This window comes from Canis lupus, chromosome 3 (genome assembly GCF_003254725.2).
Source record: "Canis lupus dingo isolate Sandy chromosome 3, ASM325472v2, whole genome shotgun sequence".
Classification (NCBI taxonomy): domain Eukaryota; kingdom Metazoa; phylum Chordata; class Mammalia; order Carnivora; family Canidae; genus Canis; species Canis lupus.
In genome coordinates, this window is record NC_064245.1 from 12,635,336 (window position 1) to 12,656,424 (window position 21,089).

General features: G+C 41.9%; 2 protein-coding genes across 5 annotated transcripts in view; one reads left to right on the forward strand and one right to left on the reverse strand.

The window, feature by feature from the left end:
• The window catches only part of LOC112654107 (leucyl and cystinyl aminopeptidase), a 108,658-nt gene extending 97,787 nt beyond the window's left edge, over positions 1–10,871 (reverse strand). For 3 of the 4 annotated variants that reach the window (XM_035714239.2, XM_049108162.1, XM_025438422.3), the window contains exon 1: positions 9,969–10,085. In XM_035714239.2, the coding sequence (XP_035570132.1) occupies positions 9,969–10,020 (52 nt within the window). In that variant the 5' untranslated portion in view covers positions 10,021–10,085. Of the gene's footprint in view, positions 1–9,968; positions 10,086–10,711 lie in introns of those variants that run through there. The other variant, XM_025438423.3, reaches the window with a different exon arrangement.
• Positions 10,872–11,597: 726 nt separating this feature from the next.
• On the forward strand, positions 11,598–21,089 carry LOC125754831 (cyclic nucleotide-gated channel cone photoreceptor subunit alpha-like). Its single transcript, XM_049108169.1, has 4 exons — positions 11,598–12,486; positions 12,677–12,751; positions 18,108–18,195; positions 19,955–21,089. Exons 1-4 carry the CDS (start codon positions 12,310–12,312, stop codon positions 20,164–20,166), a joined length of 552 nt encoding a protein of 183 aa, XP_048964126.1. The 5' UTR covers positions 11,598–12,309; the 3' UTR covers positions 20,167–21,089.

Here is a 21,089-nt window from a genome sequence, read left to right on the forward strand (position 1 = left end):
CCTACACAAAGCACAGGGTCTGAAACACAGCAAGAACTCAAAACACATTTCGGGGGAAAGAAAAGCTGAATGAACACTGATACGAACATTCAAAAAAAGTGATTTGGAATTACTCTATTTGCTAGAGAAAAATATATAGAAAAAGGAAAAGAGCACTGAAATTTAATTTTACTTGGGAAAAACCCACATTAAAAGAGTAAAAACATAAATGTTACTTAAAGTTTGTTTTGGAGTTGTGTAAAGTATTAGTCTCAGATAACATTTAATGTAAAGCATCTAACATGTGCGTCTAACATGTGGGGTACTATGTTGGGTGTCAACTCTGGTAGGAACCAGATATAAGACAACTGTGTTTTTCCTGTCATATGTAATTGATGGTTCTTGGCTGAACAAGCATGTACATAAACACAGAACTGAAAATGTGGTTTTCACCATTCAAAAAATGGAGTCCTAAACAAGTGGTATCTCTGCTTTCATAATATACCATTTATGCGTCCTTGGACATTCTTGGGCAGAACTGTGAACTCCAATAATTTATTCCTGTGGGAAAACGCTATCTTCCTAACATTGAGGTCTCCCAGGAACAACCCTGACTCAAGGAGAAGAATGTCTCTACTCTGTTCCAATGCAATCCACTCACATAGCCACCAAATACTTAAAAGATTATTTCTTACCTCCTTCACCTTGCTGTTTAGTCAAAATCACTAATGATTCAGAAGTTCAGAATATTATCTTTGTGAGAAAAAACAAACAACAGACCCAGAGACTTCTGGCAGGATGGAGGTAGGGAGGTGAATTGCCAAAATTCACAATAGACTCTTAGATCCAAAAAGGTGTTGCCAAGTTACATTCATTCAGCAAAAATAATAATAAAGTAAGGGTAAACAGGTACTAGAAGAAATAGAAATTCACTAGTAAAACTAGTTTCTTAAGCTTCTGTGAAAACACAAAACAGGTATGTATTGAAACACACTGTATGATAGACAGGTTTGTTTGCATTCCTGATGCCTATGAAATACAGACCTTGTTACCAGTTAAAGAAGTACCTTTATTCTATACCTTCATGTTTAACACTACCCCTTTTGGTCTTAAATTCCTAACTACTTCAACCCCACCTAAGAGACAAAATATATTTAATACCTGATTTAACACTGAAAACAAGACCTACTTGTATGAACAGCAAGGTGTTGCAAATTACACTTGCTGGAAAGAACCAGGAAAACATATGTAAACCAGAATTAAACTGAATGTAGAAATGAATAGTTCCTCTACTTAGGCAACACTTCCCTGAAAGTGTTACAAATGCATAATTCTTAATAAATATGAAATGCAAAGAATCCTCCTATACTGGCCTCTAGCCTTTAGTAAACAAATACAAGAAATATCATTTGTTTCCCAAATTTCAAAATCTCATTATGGCAGGAATATGCCCAAACCACCATGTCTTCCAGATCTCAAATGTTATTAGAAAAGGTTTTGAGTTTCTGTGCACATTTTGGTTTTTTAACAAAACTTATTAAAGAAAGCATCTTGGTAGTATCTTTAAAACAAGAGTCACAGAGCCAGTGACTGAGGAGCCTGGATTTGAATGCTGGCAGTATGAATTGCTCTTCACCATTATGCTACACTATGCAGTAGCCTTACAAAAGGGGGTAGATTCATGGGTAGATCTCTAAAATGAAAAAACAAAGTATAAAATTAAATATATTTAAGGAAAGCAATGTGGGACAGGACCTGCGCTCCTCCAAGTCTGACTGTTTTCAAAGAGAGTGTACTAATTTGTGTGCTCATACACATTTTTTTTTTATTTATTCTGCTGGAAAGTAAATTTTCCAAGGGCAGAAAGCATACTGCACTTACTTGTATTCCAGCTTTAAGAACACAACTTGGAACAAGTTAGCACATAGTGAAGGTATATTTTAATATATTTATTTGAGAGGGATATCTTTTTAAAAGCTATTATTTTCTTTAAAAGAGTTAAGTGGGGGCCTGTCAAAAACAAATTTTAAAAATACTGGTTAGCTGATACAGTTTAAAATGGTATATAAGAAGAATCCGTATTAAAATACTCCCTCTATGGTTTTTCTCTGACCCCAACTACTCACTCCCCAAAAGAAGAATGGAGCAAGGAGACGTGGGACACTAATTTTGGTTTGCAATATTTTTAGTCTTGATAAAAACAGATGCAGTAAGGCTATTAGGATGTAAGAAGAAATTAAAAAGAAAATAACAATATAAAAGAAAATAATTTAAGTACATTCGAATCTTAGTATTACCTGGTTTCAATAAAACAGACTTAAGTCCAAAGCATTCATCTCCTAAAAAACTTTTTGTACGATAAATTCAATATACATGTGTATTCCTGTATTTTTCCCTGGTTGTTAGAATGAAATTAATAAAGAACAAAGAGAAGAAGTAAAATTTACAATAATGTATAAAGTCCTGATCATAACCATTTAATTCTACTGAACAATCACCAATTCAAAAACACCGTTGATACCACAGAAGGAATACTCTAGTTAAGATTCAGGCTAGAGGACACCTAAAACACATCACATTAAGGCAGGGCAGGGCAGCACGATATTCCACGGACTAAAGAATACAAACAGTGTGGAATACTGTCATAATGACCAGAATTCACATAAAGATATGCTATTTTACTCGCTTAGAAGTTAGCTAATCTCAGTCATTCCTTGTGGGTAAAAAATAAAATTGAGCTTAATTTTTCAATTTCCTTTTCAAGGCTAAATTATTTAGCATAATGTTTATATTTATATCAAACTTGTTCTCCAAACAAATTTACAATCTTTATCAGGTATAGTATTTTTAAAAAATATTTCCTCATAACATAAGTCTCACACACCTCGACAATCCTCAGGGCACCCCTGAGAAAGACTCAGCCATAAGAAGTAATTGAAACTGATAATGATGCCTAAATATTTGTGTTCATTAATCTCTTGAGTAAATCTACAAAACTTCAAATACTTTCTAAAGAGCAAAACCTAAAATTTTATTTTTAATTCCATAAACTATTTGGATATAGTTTCAAAAGAATCTTAACCTATCGTTATTCTTTATTTAAAATGAAAAATGGCATTAGGCATAAAGAACACCTGTGAGTGATTTAAAGAGAATGCATAGCACCAAAGATCTCCAAAGAAAATATATGAGAACTCTTCAATGTATGCAGAATGCTTATGAGTTAGAAAATACCTCAACTGGTGAATAAATTTGCTAGAACTGATGTCAGAGGGATTTGGAAAAAAAAATTATTTTGCTGATAATTCTGAAATACTTTTCCCTCTGACTTATCAGACTAATAAAACACAAGGTAAATGATAATCTTGAATCTTCATAGCAAAAACTTTGCCATAAATTTACAATTTGTTGAGGGTCAGTTTGCCTATCACTAACTCATTTAAAAATGATGATAGTGACGATTATCCAAAAGTCTGGGATTGCAGCATTTTTGTCTACCAATAGTCATTGTCATTTCATTATCTGCCAAGAAAAGCTTCTATGCATGGATTCTTCAAATCTTTATCTCAATAGTGTTTCCTGAATTGGTAATTAACTAAAACAGAATTATGTACTCAACTGCAATGAACTGCACTGGAGCAAAGTTAGTGACTCTTTAGTGAACATTTGCTTATTTCTACCTAATTCAAAACACTATTATCTAATTCCCAAATCAGGCTGGACTTTCCTTTTACGTTTAATTATTTTTCTGTGTGCTTCCTCCAGATAAAAACTTAGCAAGCCTCTCAGTAGCCTGTACTGATGTAAATGGAAGTGAGGCTGCTATTCTAAAGAGCAAAGCATTTCTTACTCCCACTAATACTCAATACTCTACACTCAAGAGTTTTCTTAAACTCGCCACCAATCTAGAGAGTGAAAGGACAATGTCAGTGGCCCAAAGGGCTTAGGTACTTCGCATTTAGTTTAGAGGGCAGAGAAAATACTGCTAATATGTATAAAAGAGGAATCAGCCCAAATTCATGGACATTATTCTGATAACTGTTGAACATACTAGTGCCTACCACCAAGCTCCAAGGGCCACAGAAGCCTCCCTTTCTTAACCATTGAGGACATTTTGACAATTATGGAATGAGAAGAAACTAGGCAAGGATTACACTACTTTGTCATCAAATCACACTACCAATACCAAATTAAAGAAAGATCTTTAAAGCATTTAGCTGTCCTCAATTACTCCCACTAATTACCATGCATTTCTCCTCTAAAAAGAACCTTGGAATGGTGTAATGCTGTTGAAATGATGACTGTTCTAAAACTCTTTTAAATCTTATGAAATAACAGTTTCAGCTGTGAGAAATATCATGGTCCAAAGCCTCCCTGCCCACCTGAAAGTTCATCTAGGGCAGTGAATGACACCTGGGGCAATTGTCTCAGAAACACTACCACACAGGCCTGGTCATTATTTGCTCCAAGGCCCATGAAGGAAAGAGCTCACCCAACCCACAAAGGTACTCATTCTCTCACTACACTTTCCATTCTCCTGTTAGCCCAGCTTAGGAAGTTCTCCCCATAAACGCATCAAGAAGCCTTTACCTTTACCTTACCCTTCTTCCCAGATCCACTAGCTTGGCCTCCCTGGATACCACCAGGGGTCTAGACAAAACTCTGGACTACCCAACCCCTCAATCTACAAAAAGTCCAAACAACCAGCTTAAGTTTTATTTTGGTGGCTGCATTCTTGAAATATGTGGAAGGAATGCTCAGGAGGCCTTTATTAAGCAAAACATTCTAACGGAAAAGAACTTCAAAGAGTCTTTTACTATTGAACTTGCTTCTCCATTGTTTTTTCAAACACCCTTGAAAGCCTGAATTTTCTTTACTTTGGTAAATGAACTGGTTTCCTCTTGGTTTAGATGCTAAGGTTGAAATTTTTAAAAAGTAAATTAATTCATTTTTCAATCATAAGCATCAGTGGAAAAGTGAAGGAAAACCAGGCACTAAAAAGCAGTAACTGCAATCACTATGCTCCTACAAAGTCAATGACTCCATATTCCTCTTAGTGATGTTTTTCTTGAAACCTAAAACATTCCGGAAAGTCTTTTTTTTTTTTTTTTAAGCAGGTTCCACACTCAATGTGAGGCTTGAACTCAACCAAGAGATCAAGAGTCTCATCCTGTACCAACTGAGTTAGCCAGACGCCCCCAGGAAAGTGAACAGTCTTACCTTACAAATAACTATGAATTTTCTGACTATGAGACAGAGAAGTACATTGTGTATCACTTAACTTGCGGCAAATGTTGTCATCTCCTTCCAGGGAGATAAGATAAGATGCCAGTCTTAACTCACTAATCCCCCCATCCTTCAATTACTTTTGCCTAACCAGATCCACCTACTTGCCTGTTCCCACTTCAATTCCTCCATCTTTCAACCTCATACATCAGTGTCCTGCTCCCCAAACTAAAGTCATTTCTCAGCCAAAGATTTGCAAGGCTCAAGACATGACCATTTAGGAAATCTCTGCCTATCAGCTTTCCCCTTTTCCTTAAACCTCTACATTTCTTTCATCTTCATCACTTATTCTCTTAAGTCCCAATTTTCCCTAAATATCTTTGGATTCAAAGTCCTACAGGGCATCCCAGGACAATCACAATTGGATTACAACAACGAATCAAGTTACAAGGGAATCCTGACCATCCTTCCATAAACTAAGGAACAAAAACTATGTTCTGTCATGTTTACGACATAGAAGAAACACCAAGGCAATGAGCAGCTTTCTTTCAAAGGCCACTGGATGGATATACAAGGAGCTGAATCACCCAAAGTTTCTCTCCATCCCCAACCCTGGTTTCCTGTGAATGCTCAGAAAATGTACATATCTAGGGATTCAAAGTTAAAAAAGAAAAAAAAAAAAAAAAGCTTTCTCTGGTTGCTCCAATAATATTATGGAAAGATCTACTAGTATATTATTAGCCCTCATTCCAACCTCCTACAGTTTTGGAGACATGAGGTAACTAACCAACAGAACACAGGGACACTGTCCTAACCTCAACGGCCCAGAGACATTGGCCTAATCTAGATCCATCGCAACTTCAGGGGTAACCTTGGCTAAATTCCTTCATATCTCAATTTCCTAATGCTTTCACAGAGAGGGTTCAAAATGCTGTTGTTTCCCAACAGGAGTATTACAATGAATCATTACAAATGTGAACTTACTGGTAAGAGATGTTACATGAAAAGGTAATAAAGACAATTCTGTACATTTGCTTCCTAATTAGAAAACTATCTTAAAGTTTCATTGCTTTTTTGTTTCTTCCATACTTCTTAGTTTTATATTAGCATGAATACAAAACTAGACTCTTCCATTTCATTTCTCTTATTGAGGTCAGCAGTATCTGCTGACAGGTTTGTGGGTTTCTTGCAACTGGGCCCAGCAGAAAAATCTCCTTGTAAGTGAGCATTCAAAAGACAGTGTTTGAATGAATTACTGGCTTATTTTCTATATGATAATTTCCTTATAACCAATCTTCCAGTTATGTATCTTTCAGTTCTCAAGGATCACCTATGGATAAGGGATAACCACCGATGTTAATCATTCCTAAAATATGCTGTCTCACGACACACTTTTTTGGAAATTGTTATGCAAAGCAAAGGTCTCCCCAACCAACACTGCTTTCTTTAAAAATGGATACTTTCTAATTACAGCCTTAACTTTAGAATACTGAATGATGTTAACACTTGATTCCTGTACAGTCCTATTTCACTCACGTGAAATGGAAAACTCAAGACAGAAGGATAAAGATATATATTTTACTTTATATTCCATCACTCGGAGAAACAATCTTCCATTTTTTAAGGATTTTCCTTCATGGTGGCCATCTATCACAGAAGATATATATATATATATATATATATATATACACGCATATATATAAATAATGTGGTAAGTTCATATTTTTGATAGATGATGCTACCATTTTTTAAAAAAGAAAATGTATAACTATGGGACAACTGTTATTTTTAAGTTCAAAAGATGAAATCACAATTTTATACTGCTTTACAACCCATGAATTGTCTAATTTGTTTTCCAGATTTCCCATTTTGGAAGTTGGGGAATATTTTCAATTGGATGGCAATCTGAAAACAAAAACAAAGACAGTTTGTAAGACAGGTAAATTCCCCTTGTTTGGTTATAAACCAGGCTGTAGTACCAAAGTGTTTCCTGGGAGCTTTGTTCATAAGAAAAAAAAATGATGAACCATTTAAATTATGTTTTCAGTTCTGGGACTTCAAAATATCAATGCTTTTCCACCCTCCAGATACCACAAACTAAAAAGCATGGGGGGAGGGGGTGGAATATATATATATATATAGTTATAGTTATAGTTATATGTCTACTATATATGTATTCATAGAAGAAAAAAAAAGTCCTCCATTAATATGCTTCCAAATCCTGAATTTGCCTACCTAATTAAGTTCTCAAAAGCTCCCTTCTGGTGAATACTTCTAGTATCCTCAAAATGAAGTCCCACATTCCTGGCCCTAACCTTAGAACTCCATCATCAGATTCTAAGAGTGAGCCCTGGCATTTACATTCCTTAACATGAATTTAAATTCTTCTGAAATACTCTAATCCTGCATGTAAATGAGAAGAAATAAAGAGAAATAAAGCAACACAGTCATCAAATAACTACCTGCCATAACCTAGTACATGTATCAAAAGATCTAGAGAGTTGCCATTATTTTTTTGGGTTTTAGTGATATATAAATCACTACTTCCTAAGAAGTCATCTCTAACGGCCTAACAAGACATAATAGTTACTGCCAAATCAATCTTGAGTAACTAGTCCAGCACATCCTTCTCCCCAGAAAAGTCACCAAGAATCCAAAGCCAGACTGGATATCCAGTCTGCAGTGTAACAGTCAGCAGTCCCCTCCCAAGGGCAAGATCAAAAATAACTCCTGAGCCCAGTGGAAATTCCTGACACTGAAGTCTCTTCTTATAAACCTTTCTGGAGATAAGCATATTAAACAGGTTGAAGCAGCATGTTACCTGGACAGGTTAACATAGGATATTCATCAAATGAACCCATTATCAGCAGGCAGAGCAGGCAGAGAGCAGGGCCCAAGACAAATGGGCCACACCAGCAGCAACTTTTGATGGAAAACAGGGAAAGCACAGAAAGCCCTATTGGAATAGATGAGTACTGAAAGTCACAAAACCACAAAACAGAAACTAAATGTGCCTCTTCTACAAATTTCCAGGTCAGAGGATGAAACTATTGACAACATTTTAATTAAAAGATAAGTGGTTCTGAATTGCCAAAACTAGTTTGTTAAGCTCTCACACCTCTCCTATAAGCAGAGATATATATGAGACAGTATAAGTGGTGAAGATTTTATTAGAAGAGAGTGAATGTGCAAAAGCCAATATCAAGCTTGATAAATCCTATAATTTTAAATTCTCTGCATAAGAAAATACTCTGCACCAAAACCCCCAGACCTAAAGGAGAAGAATTAGATGTAGATATCCTCTGTACCCAACAGAATTAAGTACAAAGATAAACATGCTTAAACAAGTCCCATTTAAAGACACTATAAAAATTCTACAGCTATCCTTCAAAACTTTTGAAATAAATAAACAGTCCATCTTAACCCAGAAAAGCACCTCAAACTGCTAGGAGCTAATTTTTGGCTGACTTTAGGTGTTGTAGTTTCTATTTCCTTTTAAAGGACACTTAGATAAGCCTTCAAGGAGTGATTAACACATTAACTAAAATGCACTGTCAAACTGTTCTCCAGCAGATTGTGAAAATCTGGAAGATAGGAAAAGGATTAAAAAACCAATTTCCTACATAGACGCTGAAGCGTTTGTCTGTCTTTGTTCACTTCTCTGGGGCTTTTCCACTGCCCTCGCCAATGTGACGATTTGCAAATATTCACATACAGAGGACCATATTTTAAGAGGGGAGAAAAGACTCCAGTTGGAAGATGTGAGAATGTACTTTAATTCTATAGGCACGGGTCTACCAAATCGGCTAGCACCAGTCTTGACCAAATGGGTGACTCAGCCTTGTTGCGAGGGAATTTTTTTTTTAAGTCGAAAGTTCACATTTAAAAAGTCCTGTGAACATGGAAGCTCCAAATATTCTATCTCAGACAAAGAAAAAGGCTTGGAATATTAATTTGAAAGGACATAATGATTTATATGAAACGTATTTGACACTAAAATACTGGATGCTCTCTAAGTTTACTTCTGGTTCCAGTATTCCTTAATTCTCTTAGTGACTTTACCTGACTATTCTTAGAGCCTTAGTTATTACAAACAGAACTTGACTGAGGGATCCATCCCTGGGTGGCTCAGCTGTTGGGTGCCGCCTTCAGCCCAGGGCCTGACCCTGGAGTCCCAGGATCCAGTCCCAGGTCGGGCTCCCTGCATGGAGCCTGCTTCTCCCTCTGCCTGTTTCTCTGCTTCTCTCTCTCTCTCTCTCTGTCTCTCATGAATAAATAAATAAAATCTCTAAAAAATAATTTAATAAAAGAACCTGATTGAGAAAGAAAATGCAGAATTAAAGTTGCCACCGTTGAGCCTAATGAGACAGTGCAGACAGGAAGATGGCAGTAGAAGAAAGCACCCTGAACTAGGGACAGGGAGATTAGGATAATTCGCAGTCCCATGTATGGAACAGGCTTACGGAAAGTCCGGCTAGGGCCTGGGATGTCCAGTGGACAATGCCTCTACCTCTGGGGTGGCCACCGACCCTAAACAGGAGTAGGCGTTCGCATCTACTAATGCGACAAACTGTCCACCTGGAGCAACCAACCACCACCCGCAAGAAAAACACATGTCAGCCACAGACTGAATCGTCTTAATTTTTAGGGTCAATTCTCCCTCGCCGGCATCCTTCCTACTTTCTGGTCCCCCAAAAGGAAACCCCATATACTCCAAGTCCACCAAAACAAAAACAAAAACAAAAACGGTGAAGACATCTCACCCCTGTATTGTGACTCTAGCACTTGGGGGGTGGGGGGCCAAAGCAAAGCCATGGGTTTTGCCCGGGGTGGGATCCACCGTGTGCGTCCGCTCCGTGAGGAGCTGGGGCTGTTTGCAGGGCATCCTGCAAGGCTCCGGCTCTGGCCTCAAGTCACATTGTGAGATCAGCATGACGGACCCCCTGGTATTTAAGAGGTCTTCCTCGGGAGCCCCCGAAAGGGAGCTGGAACGCCCTGCAGGGATGGGTGGATGCGTGGATGGATGGGTGGGGGGGCCTCCCCCGGGACCCACGGCAGGGGCCCGGGGCGGGCGGGCAGCTCCGCGGCAGCGCAGGACCCAGCAGCATCCCTCCTCTGCGCGGGTCCCCCCCACCCCGCCCCGCAGCAGGCGCCGCCGAAGGACCCCAGCTCCCTGCACCGCAGAAGTTTGCAGGCAGCGGCCGCGGTCCGACCCTCCCGGCCCTAGAGCCGCGGCGCGCGCCGCCTCCGCGGGGGCGAACCCGGGAGGCCAACTTTCCCCTCCGCCGCGGGAAGCCGCCCGAACTTTGCGGCGCGCCCACCCGGCCCCGGCGCCCGCGCCCGGCGGCCCCGACCCGCAGCCAGCCCCGGGCCCGGGGGCCTCCGCCGCCCCCGCCGCCCCCGCCCCCGCCGCGGCCCCCGCGTGTCACCGCGGCCAGCCGCCCTCCGCGCCCCGGGGCGCCCGGCCCCGCCGCCCGCCGCCCGCCGCCCGCCGCCGCCCGCTCACCGTTAGTAAAGGGATCCATCTCCCCGCCCGCCGCCGCCGCTCCTCGCCGCCCGGGCGCCCCGGCTTCCTCCTCCAAGCCCCGAAGCGGCGCTGCCGACTGAGCATGCCCAGCGCGGCCGCCGAGGGCTGCCGGGGAGGTGCCGCGAGGGGCGGCGCCGCTCCGCCGCTCTGAGGCTCCGCCGCTCCGGGTTTTGCAACAGCCGCAGAGAGAGCGCGAGGGAGGCCGGAGGGGAAAACACCGCACGGCCCCCGGGGGCCGGCGCCTGGGACAGGCGGGGGGCGGGGCCTGACGGGGGCGGGGGCCTGACGGGGGCGGGGCTTGCGGCAGCCCCGCCCCCGGGAGCCTCGCAGCCGCCGCGGGGCCGCAGGACCGGGGCCGTAGTCAGTCACTCAGCCAAGGAGACGGCCTCGGGGGCCTGGGCGCCGGGAGCTCGGCACTGCGCCCCCCACAAAAAAAACAACGACCATTGCCCCGTGCGGGGAGGGGGGCATCCCGGAGACAGACACTAAGCAAACACAGAGGCGCACAAGACCGAGAGAACTGTCCCGCCGAGCCTTAAATCGGGGCGGTGGCTGCAGAGAGCGCGCGGCTGTCCCGACGGCCGGGCGGCGCCCCGAGGCCGCACCTGGAGGCGGGGCGGGCGCCCGCGGGCCAAGGTCGCTGCCCAGACTTCGAGGCTTCGCTTTCCCGGCGGAGACGGGCTCCGGGTGGCTCGCTCCGCCGAGGAGGCCCGAGGGAGCAGGTGCTGCGGGTCATGTCGGGAGGGCCGCCCGCCCCTCCCCGGAGCGGTGCCCCGCGGTCGCCGGCCGGGACACAGACGCGATGGCGCGGGGACCTGCGCGGAGCCCGCGGAGCCCGGGGGTCAGCACGCGGGGGGGGGGTGGGCGCGCCTCTCCGCGCAGGCGGGCCCCAAAACCCGGAGCTGGATTCGCCGGGCGGTGCGGGCGCCGCAGTGTCTGAGCTGCAGGCCTGCGGAGCTGGGCTTTAAATCAGCGCCCGGGCGCGGGTGGGTGCAGCCGCAGGGGCTCGCGGCCCGGCCGGGCGGAGCAAGCGGGGAGAAGCGCAAACGCCCTAAGTCGCTCCCGCCTCGGCTGCTCGCGCCGCTGCCACCGACCCCGAGCCAGCATTGTCTTCAATGTCAAATCTAGGCGTTAGCCGGCGAACCCTCGGGATGGAACAACCGGGGGCCCCAGGAGCCCCGGCTTCGTAGGGGGCCCGCCTCCTTACCCCCGGGTCCAAGTGGGCGCCGCCGCCCGGCTCGCAGGGGAAGCCGTGCCCCCCCGCCCCCAGCGCAGCCACAGCCGCCTCCCCCTCCCCTCCCGCAGCCCCGGCCCCTGCGGCGACTTGGCTCGGGCGAGCCTCCCTGCGCCTGCCAACTGTCACACTCCTCCTCCGAGGCTGTCAGCACGGGACGCCGGGTGCAAGCAATCCGGCGGCGACTGCAAACAGCTTGGGCTGGGGTGTCGTTTGACCCGTGCAGAATTAGAAATTGGGTCTCAAAAGAAGCGAAATCGGAGTGCCATGCTGCACTTTTAAATGTCCACTGTACTAAGCCACCTACTTTTCAGTCCAGCTTTAGGACCTCCGGTGGATACCAATGGCAGGACCAGAAACGCGAAACTCCTGGTCCAGCTCTGGAACCTCACGTCCACGTGCTATAACGACGCCTGGGCCGCAGAGGCCTCCCCGCGGTCCCTGGGAGTCCGCAAGCTCTACCCAGCCCTGGCCACAGTCCTCTTGCACGGTCCTTGCCCAAGGAGGAGTCCTTTGCCTGGTACTTTGCTTGCCGGCATCTTCGCGTCCTTTAGGTCTCGGCTCCAATGTCCCCTCTACAGACAGCCTTTCCTGACCACACAGTGGAAAATAGCCACAGTCTCCTCTCTAAAGACTGGGCCCCGCTTTATAGTCTTCACGGCATTCATCACTCTCTGAACCAATGCTTCTGTTTGTTGTTTCATTATTAGCGATCTGCCTCTCAAGAATGCAAGTTCCATGAAGGCAGGGTCATTGCCTTTTTAAGGGCTGTATCCCAACCCAAGGTAAGTATGTAATAATTTATGAACACGTATGTGAACAGATACAATGGTATGGAGAATTCTAGTTCGTTTGCAGTGTTGAAAAACTCTGCCAGAAACAGTAGTGTGTTTGTGATGATTCCAGAGAAGATGTCTGTATCCTACGATACCTCAAAGCTGCTCTCTCCCCACTGTGTTAAATAACCAGAGCCCTTAGGCTCCCCTCCTGGCCCAGGCACTTCAGAACCCCGAACAGGAAGTGAACCCCCAGGTTGGTGCCATGTGTGTTCAGATATCATATAGAACGTGCAGGGATGGATTTTGATAAAAGAACTCCACATCTTCTATTGCTCAGATAAGAGACTCGTCCCTATACTTTAGGTCATGTCATGTTCCTTTGAAGTTATTTTTGCAGCCAAAGCACTTAGGATCAGAGATATTTAAAACTCTACGTGTTAAATCTCCTCACCTCACCTTACCTGTAAGCTAGAGTCTATCATGCTTTTAGGTGTGAAACACGTTATCTTGTGTTTTGTCTTAAATACTTCAGTTTTCCAGACTTGTGGTAACAATGCTTCACCATTGCAGTAGCAAATATAGGTGGGTCATCCTGTCTTTCTGAGATTTCTTTGAGAAAGAGATAAGTAACTTCTTTATCTTCTTTGCTAACCTCTTGCCTCTTGTTCCTCCCATTCGTACATGTGCGCGCACACACACACACACACACGCACACGAAGGACATTTAAGGACTTGTGATTTTGTAATGGAGGTAAAATGAGTAAGCAACCAAAATGTTTTAGAATCCCACCTACCTTCAAAAGAATAATAATAAATTCTGTTTTGCTTTATTCTGGGATGTCCTTGTGGGTATTTTGGTTTTGTTTGCATGCCATTTTACGTTTGACTTCATGAAGACTCTTTGAGGGAACAGGATTTCATAAATTTGCTACTGATTATGTTTCAGTCTTTAACTTCCTCTTATTCTCCTACACAGAGTTTCATCTTCAGTTTAAGAATATAATACTTTATTTTTTTAAAGATTTTATTTATTTATTCATGAGAGACACAGTAGAGAGAGAGAGAGGGAGAGAGAGAGAGGCAGAGGGAGAAGCAGGCTCCATGCAGGGACCCCGACGTGGGACTTGATCCCAGGTCTCCAGGATCAGGCCTTGGGCTGAAGGCGGCTCTAAACCGCTGAGCCACCTGGGCTGCCCAAGAATATAATACTTTAAAGATTTTATTTATTTATTTGGCAGAGGGAGAGCACAAGCAGGGGGAGTGTCAGGGAGAGGGGAAGGAAGAAGCAGGCTCCCCGCAAAGCAGGGAGCCCTACCCTGGACTCAATTCCAGGATGGGGCATTATGATCCAAGCTGAAGGCAGATGCCCAACCAACTGAGCCACCCAGGTGCCCAGGATATAATACTTTAAATTATTATTAAGTTAATATTCATTATCAGAGGAGGTAGTATGACATTATCTGCTATACCCACCTATTATTTTCAAGATCCTTGCTGTCTACCACTTAACATTAGAAAACCAAAAAATTAGAGGACTAAATATAGTATAAATAACATAACAAAGGAAAAAAATGTAAGATCCCTGAGTAACTAACAGCATTTATTTATAAATAAGCAGCAAATTTGCTAAACAATGAATAAAGAAACTTTTTTTGTTTTTCCCATCAAAATAAAGCACTTGGTCTGCCATGGATCAACTAATCCAAGTCTCATGTTAATGGATAAGTTGAATTCTGGAGAGGTTAGAGGAGTTACTCCCAGTCCGGTGGCACACACAGACTGGAATTCAGGTGGTCTGTGTTCTAAACGAGTGCTCTTGAGTTTGCTATTCCTTCCCTACTCCCACAGGGAATTTAGGGCCAATGACAATAACACATTAAAGGGATATGTAGTAAAGAGAAATATAGCCAACTTCAGGCTACTAGAAGACTGTTCCATTAATTATTTAATTGATATTCCAATTTAGTTTACTGATATTCTATGTGAACTTTAGGTTTAACATTATTAAATATCTTCTCTAATTATTTTGAAATTAAGCTAAACGATATATTAATTCAGTATACACATCGGAAAATGATATTTATTCAGCACTCTTCAATAAATGGAGGGCGCTGCTTGCTTCCAGGACAAAGATGACTACCATGAGATTTATAGCTACTCCAGACTCTACCCAAGGACCAGAGGAGTCAATATCTCATTAAATGTAACCTATTTGCAGCACACATGCTCTGCACCAATTAGTGATGTTTGAAGCTATCACAAATTAATAAATATTTAGAGCACTAAGGAAAGCAATATAATTATCCAACAGAGTTCTTATAGAGCTTAGACATTAGCAAAAAGTTTCAGCTAAGTAAACTGAAAGATTATTAGAAAGGAACAGTTATATACTAGTTTAGATGCTTTGGCCTACAAAAACCAAAATGCTGAATCAAATCAGCATAAACATTAAGGAAAATTATCATCTCACATAAGTGCAGAGATAAGACAGTCTTTAGTCACAGCTCGCAACCTCACCAAGAACCCAGCTTCTCACTCTGTCCGCTCTGTGAGCAGTTCTCCAAAAGACTGAGCGTCCTGTGGACAGGACATGGGCTGCATCAGACAAGAGAGAAGGAACCTTTTCTTTGGTGTCTCTTTCTCAAGAGCAAGGAAACTTTTCTCAAAAACCCCCCAAAAGAATTCTTCCTGGGTTGCCAAAACTGAATTTTATACATTTCTAAACCAATCACTGGAAATAAAAACAGTGTTATTATGGGTGGTTTCTTAAAGCAGAGTTTAGGAGTACTGAGTTTAAGATCACTTCCCTGTTTCACAGGAGGAAGTAAGAGGGACTGGGTAAAATCATTTTTATTATTCAGTAGGGAAAAGTGGGGGTTAAGCAACTGAAATGTCAAGTAGGCCACCTAAATGTCCACTGAAGGTTATAAACACCAAAATATTTTAATAATGTTTTGATAATAATTTCTTTAAACCCTAAGGTACTTGTCAACAGAATAGTAAAGATAGAGCCCAAATTTAATGTAATTTTTCATGGAATTGGTCAATGCCATTAGGCTTCCAAATCAGGAAATGGTATATTATTAAACTTCAAATTCTGATCTGGAAATAACTGCTAAAATGAAAAAAATAAATTAAGCATTTATATTAGGTTGCAAAGGCTCCTGTAAAAAAGTATCACAATTTGGTAGGCTAAACAACAGAAATTTATTCCCTCATGGTTCTGGAGGCTAGAAGCCCAAGATCAAGGAGTCAGCAGGGCCATGTTCTCTCTGAAGGCTCCTGGGAAAGATATGTTCCAGGCTCTATCCTGGCTTCCCTGGCTGATGGCAGTATAACTCCAAGTCTTCAGACGGCATTCTCCTTGTGTACCCTCCTGTGTCCATATTTTCCCTTTTAATAAGGGAACTAGTCATGTTAGATCAGGGTATGATGTCATCATAACAAATTACATCTGCAATGACCTCATTTCCAATAAAGTCCCATCCTGAGGTCGTGAGTGTTATGACTTCAACATGTGAACTTTGGTGGGGGGTTTCACTATTCAACTCATTGTAACAGCTTCTAACAGAAAGAAAGTTGAAGATAAGTATCAAGAAAGATTTGACCTCAAAGGATAGCATCAAGAAGTGAAAAGACAACCCACAGAATGAGACAAAATATCTGCAAGTCATCTACCTCACAAGAGACATATCTAGAATATATAAAGAACTCTTACAACTCAATAATAAAAGACAAATAAATCAATTAAAAAAGAGCAAAAAATCCAAATAGACATTTCTCCAAAGAAGACATACACCTGACTTAATAAACACATGAAAAGATGGTACAGGGACACCTGGGTGGCTCAGCGGTTGAGCATCTGCCTTTGGCTCAGGGCCTGATCCCAGATTTCCGGGATCGAGTCCCGCATTGGACTCCTTGCATGGAGCCTGCTTCTCCTCCCTCTGCCTGTGTCTCTGCCTCTAGTTCTGTGTCTCTCATGAATAAATAAATAAAATCTTAAAAAAAAAATAAAAAGAAAAGATGGTACATATCATTAGCCATAAGGCAAATGCAAATCAAAACTGCAGTGAGAAGCCACTTTGCAGTATGGCTAGGCTCAGGCATAGGATGGCTAGAATCAAAAAGGTAGACATAATGAATGTTGGTGAAGATCTAGACAAATTGGAATGTTCATACACTGCTGGTGGGAATATAAAATGGTACAGTTGTGTTGGAAAATAGTCTGGCAGTTCCCCAAAAAACTATCATAGAATTAACAAATGATCCAGCAATTTCACTCTTAGCTATATAGCCAAAATAATTGAAAATTTATATCTATACAAAAACTTGTGCATGAATGTTCATAGCAGCATTATTCATAATAGCCAAAAAGTGTTCATCAGAGAAGCCAGTTACAGAAAACCATACATTGTATTATTCCATTTATATGGAAAGTTCAGGCTAGGCAAAATGATAGAGAAAGATTAGTGTTTGCCTAAGACTGTAGGGAGGGAGGAAGGGAAGCGACTGCTCATAGTATGGGGGATCCTTGTTTGGGTAAAAATGTTCTAAGATTGACTGTTGATTGGCACACTCTATGAGTATCCTAAAAACCTGTGCCTCTGCGACTGGAGCAAGTTGCTTAATCTCCCTGGGCTTCATTTTCACCTTTGTAAACTGAGGAGACAAGTACTACCACCCTCTTAGGATTATTATAAGAATAAGATAAAATAACACACCGAAGGTGCTTTAAACAGAGACTGGCACGAAATCAGCACTAAGGTTGTATTTGCTATTACCGTTAGATGTGAACTCTGACATTTATATTACATGCAAAAAAAAAAAAAAAGTCTAGATTTGCAAAGTATAATGTGAGAGCAAACAAATTTGTATGATGCTGATTTATTCCAACCCAATAATTTAAAATAATAATGTCCTGAGAAAACGGAGTTCTTGATACTGGTATTTAAGCCCTGCAATCAGTTGGGCCCTACCCAGGCTAGGGAGGCATCAGGGACAGTGGGCCCTGCTTCAGGCTATGAAAACCAATTATGGGCCTTCCTCTATAAAAGTCAAAAGATATACATGTTATTTTTAGAAATTATCTCTAGTTGGAACTTTTGATTGACCTGCTCTTTCTAGGGAGATATTTACACTCCTAAAGATTCTGTTTCAGTTTTCCTTCTCCTTTATTTCTAGCAGCTGTGCTAAACCAGAGCCTAAGATTTCCTTCCCATTAAATGTGTCCTTCGGGTTTTTTGTTTGTTTTTGAGCATGAGAAGGTACTGTAATATTTATGAAGAAAATTATACTTGACTGTGATTCTTGGCTGACTCCGGGATGACTCAGATGCTTTCTTCCTCCCTTTGGCTGATAGCTGCCAGCACAGACTGTCGGTCAGAAACATTGTGGGATACCCACGGTGCCCGGAACACCAAAGAGAACTGAGAAAAACAAAGCGGGAGGTACAGTTTTGCTTTTAAGATGCTTGCAATACGTTGGGCCGGTCCGGACAAGCACCCAGGATACATGCATAATGCACAACACATGACACGGAAGTATACATATGTACTAGCAGGACCAGTCTGGGGCAGAGTTGACAAGTAGAGGTCTCTGAGTTCTGCTAGGTCCCATTTTATATTTTCCTTCCTCAATTCTAGATGCTGCTTCCCACAGTCAACAAATATTTATCAAATGCCATCTGTAAATAACACACTTGAGTAAGTGACAGACACTGCCTTCCAGAGCCTCCCACCAAACCAGTATTTTCTAGAGTGTTGCCCTTGTCCCAGAACCCACCCATTCCCAATCCCCTCTCCCAGCTCCAGGTTTCTCTCTCTCCTTAGGGCTCTTTTCTCAGCTAGCTATAAAGAAATAAGTATTCATCTTTAAAAAAATTAAAAAGTAACACTAAAGCATGACTAATGAGTTACAATTGAATACTTTAACTTATATTAGCCCAAAGGAATGAATCTATAGTGGTGAAATTCTAGAAGAAGAGGCAACTGAATGAGAAGATGTATTTTGAAGAATAGGCTATGAGGTTTCCTTTTTTTAGGTAGCATTTTTTAGATCTAGACTTGCAAGTCCAACACTGCAGGTGTTATTTCTATCTAAGTCCTCAGTGAGATGAAGGAAATAATAAGTATATTCCCCTTGGCCTTAAAATCCAAACAGCTAGGCTGCCCAGAGAAACAGTTATCTAAATTAGGAGAATAAAATGCTTTTTCTTTCTTTTTTTTTTTTTTTAGTGGTTTTATTTTATTTATTCATGGGAGATACAGAGAGAAAGAGAGGCAGAGACACAGGCAGAGGGAGAAGCAGGCTCCATGCAGGGAGCCCGACGTGGGACTCGATCCCTGGTCTCCAGGGTCACTCCCTGGGCTGAAAGCAGCGCTAAACTGCTGAGCCACCTGGGCTGCCCTAAAATGCTTTTTCTACTAGGTAATGGTTTTTCTAGAATACAGAACATTGTTTTTTAAACAGTGCTTTGAAAAAATAATAAAGTAAAATAAAACAAAACAGTGCTTTGATCAGGAGTGTCATAACTGTTGCCTATAGATAAGGCACAAGTTAGAATAAGATTAAACCTTGAAAAGCTATACAGTTTCTCTCATTAACCAACAACGTATTCACCATTGCTTAAGTGACCCTAATGTAGTCCTTGAGTGTGAGTTGAATTAACTTGCCCAGGACACAGGGTCTGACTCCTATGGGCTTTATCTGGTTCACACGAATTGTGCAAGTTGATTCAGATCAGATCTTGTCTTTGATCTTTATTAGCTTGAGTCTCTAGACCTGTTTACCTCTTACCAGCTTAAAAAGCTCTTGTTTATCCTTCTAAAATTCCTACTGCTAGTCTTTGGGCCTACATCTAGAGGCATGAATAGAAAGAAAATAAAAGTAGATACTAATAGCCTTGGGCCGCAAAGACACTCATTTGTCTTTCAGAAAAAGTTCCCCAACTCCCATCCCTGCCTCTTGCCGTATTTGAGTGTTTAGAGTGTAAAACCTAACTTTTTCCCAACTCGAACTCAAAATAATTAGAAATGAGTTAGAATTTCCAAACTCAGTTTACTAGAGAACAGTTTTTAAGGAGGGATATGGTTTTAAAACCAGGAAATAATGTCCTTTGTAGTCATTAAGTCTTTTCATAGACAATTTACTCTGCCTACTTTAAAATGGGGTTTGTAATTATAACAAGTGTTGTTTGGATGACTGCAGAGACCTGTCAGGTGGATTCCTTGCAGAAGCATGAACCTGAAATGACATATAGAAAGAAAGAAAGAAAAAGAAGAAAGAAAGAAAGAAAGAAAGAAAGAAAGAAAGAAAGAAAGAAAGAAAGAAAGAAAGAAAGAAAGAAAGAAAGAAAGAAAGAAAGAAAGAAAGAAAGAAAGAAAGAAAGAAAGAAAGAAAGAAAAAGAAAGATGGCATAATTCAACAGAGGTGAGGTATGAACTTTGAAGTGTGGGAAATTGGGGACACCTGGGTGGCTCAGTGGTTTAGCACCTGCCTTCTGCCCAGGGTGTGATCCTGGAGACCCGAGATCGAGTCCCACATCAAGCTCCCGGCATGGAGCCTGCTTCTCCCTCTGCCTATGTCTCTGCCTCTCTCTCTCTGTGTCTCTCATGAATAAATAAATAAAATTTTTAAAAAAGAAGTGTGGGAAATTATATGTGTAAATACCCAACAGTAAGAATTAATTAATCGTGTACTGAGAATAAAAAACTGGCTTCCTGACTTCATCTGGGAACGTAGTAGAAGATGAAAACTTTTGGAGAAAAGAGAAAAAATTAGCAAAAGATCTTGAAGTTAGGATTGCGAAGTAAAGTTTGCAGAGGTGATTGAGACACAGAAATTCTTTTTACTTTGTCAGATCTACATTTCTCATACTTTCTAGCCATTTCTCCCTATGAATATTGGAAATTTTTCTCAATTTAAATCCTGAACAAATGATCTGTGTATACTCCTAACTTCCTGATACAATGTTAGGCATCCATAACTTTATTTATGACAAATCAATACTACACAGTCAATACTGAAAACCAATTTCCATCCTAAGGAGGCTCTTATGTAAAAGTGTTAGGCATTTGCACATTGTTGAAAATAAATTATTGCTTCTTGGAATATGCATAGACTAAATACCCTGACTGACCTTTTTACTGAGAATAATTAAAAACATAAAATTAAAAAAAAATTAAGGGATCCCTGGGTGGCGCAGCGGTTTAGCACCTGCCTTTGGCCCAGGGCACGATCCTGGAGACCCGGGATCGAATCCCACATCGGGCTCCCGGTGCATGGAGCCTGCTTCTCCCTCTGCCTATGTCTCTGCCTCTCTCTCTCTCTCTCTCTCTCTCTC

Bases quoted from the DNA above. Each gene is read 5' to 3' on its own strand.
- LOC125754831 (XM_049108169.1), top strand. From the start codon at position 12,310: ATGGCAGGACCAGAAACGCGAAACTCCTGGTCCAGCTCTGGAACCTCA. The intron at 12,487-12,676 runs GTACTTTGCTTG...TTTCATTATTAG, and splicing joins AAGGAGGAGTCCTTTGCCTG to CGATCTGCCTCTCAAGAATG. The intron at 18,196-19,954 runs GTACAGTTTTGC...GGATGACTGCAG, and splicing joins TGAGAAAAACAAAGCGGGAG to AGACCTGTCAGGTGGATTCC.